Here is a 6,640-nt window from a genome sequence, read left to right on the forward strand (position 1 = left end):
AAAAAAAGGAAACCAAAGGTTTCTCTGGGGAATGAGAGACAGAAACCAGCTAAGGGAAGAAACAGGAGGGAAAGACGTGAAGACAGCAGGTGTACACTTTTGTTTTAGATTGAAGGCGTGGTTCCAGGACTGGCAGTTAGGAAAGCATGTTCTAGACCCTACAGCTGGAGCCAGACTTTCTGGGAGGGGAGCCCAGCGATCTGACTTAACAAGCTGCCCAGGTGATCGTGACGCACACCAGCCTTAAAGAACCCCTGTACTTGCTTGTGAAGACGCCGCGAGAAAGGGAAGCAGCTGGAGAGCCAGATGGGATGATGGATGATTTGAAGGATGATTTTCATGGTTGTTGTTTTAATGTAGAAAATACATGAGCTTTTTCATTTTTACTTTTTTATTGAAAGACAATATTCATATAGAAAAGTACACGTCATCAATGCCCAACTTGATGCATTTTCACACTCAGGGCACTTGTGTCACCAACACTCAGATTAAGAAGCAACATCTTGGCCGGGCGTGGTGGCTCACACCTGTAATCCTAGTACTTTGGGAGGCCGAGGCGGGTGGATTACCCGAGGTCAAGAGTTCAAGACCAGCCTGGCCAACATGTCTCTACTAAAAATACAAAAAATTAGCCAGGCATGGTGGCGGGCGCCTGTAATCCCAGCCACTTGGGAGGCTGAGGCAGGAGAATTGCTTGAACCCAGTAGGTGGAAGTTGCAGTGAGCTGAGATTGCACCATTGCACTCTAGCCTGGGCAACAAGAACGAAAATTCTGTCAAGAAAGAAAGAAAAGAAAGGGAAGAAAAGAAAGAAAGGAAGGAAAAGAGAGGAAAGAAAGAAGGCCGGGCGCGGAGAGCCTGTAAAAGAAAGGAGGAGAAGAGAAGGACGGTGAAATCTCCAGCATCCCAGAAGCCCCCTGGTCCCTGCTCCAGTCACTATCTGACTTCTAAGGGCAGACTGTTGTTGCCTGTTTGTGTACTTTGTGTAAATGAAAGCATGTAGCGCGTGCTGCCACCTGCCTGGCTGCTTTCCCTCGTCCGTATGTTTGTCAGACTTGTGTATACTATTGCATATGATTGCAGATTGCTCATTCTCACTGCTGCAGAGTGGTCCGTTGTGACTTACATCATTTATTCTAGCGACAATGGGCATTTGGGCACTTTCCAATTTGGGGCCGTTACAAACAGCACTGTTTTGCAACAGGTCCTTGATGGGAAGCCCAAAATGAACTTAGAAATGTTGGTTTCCAGGCTGTGGAGCTACCTTCTGGACAAAAGTCGCAAAACACGCACAGGGAGTTTTGAACCAAGTTGCTCCCCAAAGAAACCCAGACCCAGAGTTGCCACAGGGTGAGCCTTGACCCCAGCCAGAGAGTGGACACCCCTACGCCAGAACCTAGTCACGTGCTGACTCAAGCAGGTGGGAGCTCTGACCCAAGCCACCATGTAACTGTAGCTCTAATTCAAGTCCACAGTCCCTAAACTACAGTCCTGGGGGCATCCATGGGCTACATCCCCCAAGGGGAGGAGCCTAGCAGGTTCCTGGGTGTCAAGGTTGTGGCATTAGGGCTGAGCTCGTCGTCGACCTCACTGAGCTGTGACCCCTTCCAGGCAGTCACCTGGGAGCCCTGTCGCGAGAGCTCCTCGGGCCTTGTGTCCTAATGGGGCAGGCTCAGATGCAGCCTCCTTGGCCCCGTGCCCTGCCCAGACCTGTTCTGGATTCCACCCCCACCCTTCCCCAAGGTCGCTGCCACCTCCCACCTGCCAGGCTTGGGCAGGGCCTCTGACACACAGCCGGGAAGGCTGGCAGGCAGGAGGGCTGGGGCGAGCACTGGGGGGCCATGGAGCTGGCAGCAGAGCCTGTGGTCTATCAGAAGCTGCTGCCCTGGGAGCCAAGCTTGGAGTTGGAGGAGGAAGAGGAGGAGGAGGAGACATCAGAGATGCTGGTTCCAAACCCCTGGAGGCACCAGGACTCTTCCAGGTAGGTAAGGGAGGGGTCTGAGCACCAGGCTCCCCAGGCTTGAGGTTGGCAAGTCCCTCTCTCTGAGCCCCTCAGGAGGACCAGGCAACTCCCGGCTGGGCTTAGCTCCAGGCACCATCTGATCGGTTTGGGGGAAAACCTAGGCTGTAGCCCCAGACTTGGCCTGACCCAACCAAAAGTCTGTGCACCTGGAGGGACATCTGTAGCAAGCCGGCCTCTGTCCCATCTGCTGCTCTGTCAAAGGTCCCCAGCCCCCAAGCCCTGGTGCAGGAGGCACCTGCTGGGCAGGTTGGGGCCTGGCTATGCCTGGCTGGGCCTGCTCCCCAGCTCCTTCTTTCCTGCCTGCCACACCCCACTGGGCCTCCCTCCCGCCTGATTGGACTCTGCCCCTCCAATGTCCCCTCCAGAGGATCCCTCCCTGGCTAGCCTGTTTCCCCAAGTGCTTTCCCACCTCCATGTCTTTGCCCAAGCTGTGCCCGCTACCAAGAAGCCCTTTCTCCTCAGCAGACTTGCACTCCTCTTGTTAAATCATACCTGTTGGGAAACATTCCCTGGGGTCTCTTGGGGTTCGTGGGCATCTCTCTGTCCCAGTCCTGGCTCAGGACACCCCCCCTCTACAGGAACAAGGCTGGTGGGCTGCCCGGAACCTGGGCCCGTGTAGTGGCAGCCCTGCTGCTGCTGGCTGTTGGCTGCTCCCTGGCTGTGAGGCAGCTCCAGAATCAGGGCAGCTCGACAGGAAGCTTGGGCTCTGTGGCCCCTCCACCCGGCGGACACTCCCACAGCTCTGGCGTGTACCACCACGGTGCCATCATCAGCCCTGCAGGTCAGTGAGTGCTGGGGGCAGCTTGGGGGAGGGGAGGGTCAGGGGTCACCGGCCCAGCCCCCCTCTTTGCTGCATGACAGTGCCTTCCTTGCTGCAGCCACATGCTCCCACCTAGGCCGAGAGCTGCTTGTTGCCGGGGGCAACGTCGTGGATGCTGGAGTTGGAGCCGCATTGTGCTTGGCAGTGGTGCATCCTCATGCCACAGGCCTAGGTCAGTGACCCCTGACCCCAGACCACAACCCCAACCCACAGCCTGATCAGTGACCTGGAACTTAGGGAGTCAGTAGCCCTGACCTCAAGGCTGCTTAGTGAGCAGGACCTAGGGTTTGGGAGGCAGTCCCAACCCCAGGCTATGACCCTTGAGCCCAGGTCCGTGGAACCTTGACCTCAGGCCTGGTCAGTAACTTCTGATCCCAGGCTCAGTCAAGGGATCTTGACTGAAATAAGTCAGTGACTCTTGACCTGCGGCTGCTGAGTGACCCCTCTGTCTCCTGCAGGTGCCATGTTTTGGGGCCTCTTCCACAATAGCTCCTCGGGCAATTCCACGGCCCTGACATCGGGCCCAGCACAGACCCTGGCACCCGGCCTGGGGCTGCCCACGGCTCTGCCCACCCTGCACCTACTGCACGCACGCTTTGGCCGCCTGCCCTGGCCACGCCTGCTAGTGGGCCCCACCACGCTGGCTCAGGAGGGCTTCCTGGTGGACACACCCCTGGCAAGGGCTCTGGTGGCCCGGGGCACAGAAGGCCTCTGTCCACTACTTTGCCATGCTGATGGGACGCCCCTGGGCGCTGGGGCCCGAGCCACTAACCCACAACTGGCAGCTGTGCTTCGCAGGGCAGCCTTTGCTCCCACCTCAGACCTTGCTGGGGACGCTCTACTGAGTCTGCTGGCGGGAGACCTGGGGCTGGAGGTGCCCTCAGCTGGACCCAGGCCCGCTTTGGAACCAGCACAGCAGCTACCTGTGCCCCAGGGCATCCTGTTCACCACCCCTAGTCCCTCAGCTGGCCCGGAACTGCTGGCACTGTTGGAGGCAGCCCTGCACTCTGGGGTGCCCATCCCTGACCCCTGCCCACCATTCCTGCAGACTGCTGTGAGCCCTGGGAGCAGTGCCCTGGCCGCCGTGGACAGCAGCGGCTCTGTGCTCCTTCTCACCTCCTCGCTCAACTGCTCCTTTGGCTCTGCACACCTGTCCCCAAGCACTGGGGTTCTGCTCAGCAACCTGGTGGCCAAGTCTACTGCTAGTGCCTGGGCCTGCCCCCTCATCCTCCGTGGCAGCCTGGATGACACAGAGGCCGATGTGTTGGGGCTTGTGGCTTCAGGGACCCCTGATGTGGCCAGGGCCATGACTCACACCATACTCAGGCATCTGGCGGCAGGGCCCCCAACCCAGGCCCAGCACCAGCACCAGGGGCAGCAAGAACCAACACAGCATCCCAGCACTTGTGGCCAAGGGACCCTGCTCCAGGTGGCAGCCCACGCAGAGCACGCCCATGTCTCCAGTGTCCCCCATGACTGCTGCCCCTTCCAGGGGTTCTAACAGGATGGAAGTGGGTCTGGCAGAAGACAGAGTTATCTGAAGCACGGGGGCAGGAGCAAAGCAGATCCAGCAGCAGTCGAGTGTGCACCCGCAGGGTGTGGTGGCTCACACCTGTCATCTCAGCTCTTTGGGTAGACAAGGCAGGAAGACACCTTGAGGCCAGGAGTTTGAAACCAGCCTAAACAACAGAGCAAGAACTCTCGTCTCTACTAAAATTTTAAAAATTTGCCAGGGGCGGTGGCACATGCCTGTTGTCCCAGCTGCTTGGGAGGCTGAGGCCGGGAGCTTGCTTGAGCTCAGGAGTTCAAGGCTGCAGAAAGCTAGGGTCACACCACTGCATTCCAGCCTGGACAACAGAGTGAGACCCTGTCTTTAATAATAATAATAATAATAAATAATAATAATAATAGCCGAGTGCTGTGGCTCACGCCTGTAATCCTAGCACTTCAGGAGGCCAAGGCAGGTGGATCACCTGAGGCTAGGAGTTCGAGACCAGCCTGGGCAACATGGTGAAACCCCGTCTTTACTAAAAATACAAAAAATTAGCTGGACGAGGTGGCGCGCACCTGTAATCCCAGCTGCTCAGGAGGCTGAGGCAGCAGAATCACTTGAATCCAGGAGGTGGAGGTTGCGGTGAGCCGAGATCGCACCATTGATCTCGGCAATGGAGCCGAGATCGCACCATTGGGATTACAGGCTTGAGCACGGTGGCTCAAGCCTGTAATCCCAGCACTTTGGGAGGCCGAGACGGGTGGATCACGAGGTCAGCAGATCGAGACCATCCTGGCTGACACGGTGAAACCTCGTCTCTACTAAAAAAATACAAAAAAAAACTAGCCGGGCGAGGTGGCGGGCGCCTGTAGTCCCAGCTACTCAGGAGGCTGAGGCAGGAGAATGGCGTGAACCCGGGAGGCAGAGCTTGCAGTGAGCCGAGATCTGGCCACTGCACTCCAGCCTGGACGGCAGAGCGAGACTCCGTCTCAAAAAAAAAAAAAAAAGAAAAAAAAAAACAGTGTGTATCTATTATGTGCTCACTGCTGGCTCACGCCCCAACCTCTGGCCTTTTCAGTTCCTAAACTTGAGTTCTGGCATCCAGAGCTAACACAATCATTCTTCAGATCACCCACACTGGATGGAATCTCTAGCTGTTTTATCAGCTAAGAACATCAGGGTAATAAGGAAAAAGCAATAGGGCTTGGGGGTAGCCCTGAGTTCAGATCCAGCTTTCAGGAGGACAGGGGAGAGTGCAGAGCCTCTGCCTAGGCTCTGGGCCCCACGGAGGAGGACAGGCAGAGCCCAGGGTACTGTTGGCATCTCTGTCCTTCCCTTCAGGACAGCCCTTACCTATCTTCCTCAACCAGACTGGGTACAAAATAAAGATCAAGTCTCCCGGAAACCAAGCGCCATTCCTGCTTCTTGGTTAATTTTCCATCAGCTTTTGAAGCAACTGGAGTCAGGGCTTCCCTGATGGGCAGCACAGGTGACCAACAACCAGAGAGGGGAGAGCCTGGGTTGACATCTTTCAGCTTCCCCCTGCTCCGCTCACCTCCTGCCTCCTGGGGCACCAGATGTGCAAGGTGAATGTTTTCATTTCACTTTCTAGAACAGACAGCAAAGCAGAGAAGCGGTTGAGAGGGTGAGAAGGTGCCCTAGGGGCTTGGGTACAAAGGGATTGGAGTTGAGCATGTGGAAATTCAAGGTGAAGGTTAGCCCTGACCTCCCCCCAGGGTTAGGTCCTCTCTGGACCACAGCCCTCTATACACAGCTTCTCAAACCAAGAAGCAACGGTGACCAGTAAGTAGCACTTCCCCTCCCCTGCCATTGTAAAAGGCTTCTCTGATTTAATAGACCGTTTGGTCCCACCACCTCCACCTCCCACTCCCAAGAAAATTCTTCTCCATAATGGCATCACAATGTACCCAGTTATTTAGGTCCCAAACCTGGCATCCCCCTCATTTCCTCTTCCCCGACATCCAAATCCATCACCCCCTCAACCTGCTCCACATTAGCCCAAATCTGACCTGTTCTCATTTTCCCTGGGTCCAGTTCACCAGTTTCTAAATGGTCTTCCCGTGCTTCCACCTGCGCAGACCTACAGTCCATCCCCCACACAGCAGCCAGCATCATCTTGTTAAAATGTAAATCAGATCCAAGCCTGACCCTGCATTAAACTCACCAGTGATTTCCCATCACCCTCAGAATGAAATCCTAGCCCGGGGCCCATGCAACCTTGCTTCTCGCCAGCCTCAGCCCCTCCAGCCCTGGACCTTTGTAAATCGCAAGGCTTGGGATTTCGT

At 56.1% G+C, this 6,640-nt stretch overlaps 1 protein-coding gene across 1 annotated transcript; it reads left to right on the plus strand.

Moving 5' to 3' along the window:
• The first annotated feature begins 1,765 nt into the window (after positions 1-1,765).
• Positions 1,766-4,953, plus strand: GGT6 (gamma-glutamyltransferase 6). The gene is made up of 4 exons (XM_050765343.1): positions 1,766-1,980; positions 2,601-2,803; positions 2,901-3,014; positions 3,301-4,953. The coding sequence occupies exons 1-4, from the start codon at positions 1,841-1,843 to the stop codon at positions 4,341-4,343; spliced, it is 1,500 nt and encodes a 499-aa protein (XP_050621300.1). The 5' UTR covers positions 1,766-1,840; the 3' UTR covers positions 4,344-4,953.
• The last annotated feature ends 1,687 nt before the right edge of the window (positions 4,954-6,640 follow it).

This window comes from Macaca thibetana, chromosome 16 (genome assembly GCF_024542745.1).
Source record: "Macaca thibetana thibetana isolate TM-01 chromosome 16, ASM2454274v1, whole genome shotgun sequence".
NCBI classification, from domain to species: Eukaryota; Metazoa; Chordata; class Mammalia; order Primates; family Cercopithecidae; genus Macaca; species Macaca thibetana.

Coding starts and splice junctions, on each gene's coding strand:
- GGT6 (XM_050765343.1), top strand. CDS start 1,841: ATGGAGCTGGCAGCAGAGCCTGTGGTCTATCAGAAGCTGCTGCCCTGG. Junction 2,804..2,900: donor TGCCATCATCAGCCCTGCAG/GTCAGTGAGTGC, acceptor TCCTTGCTGCAG/CCACATGCTCCCACCTAGGC. Junction 3,015..3,300: donor TCCTCATGCCACAGGCCTAG/GTCAGTGACCCC, acceptor TGTCTCCTGCAG/GTGCCATGTTTTGGGGCCTC.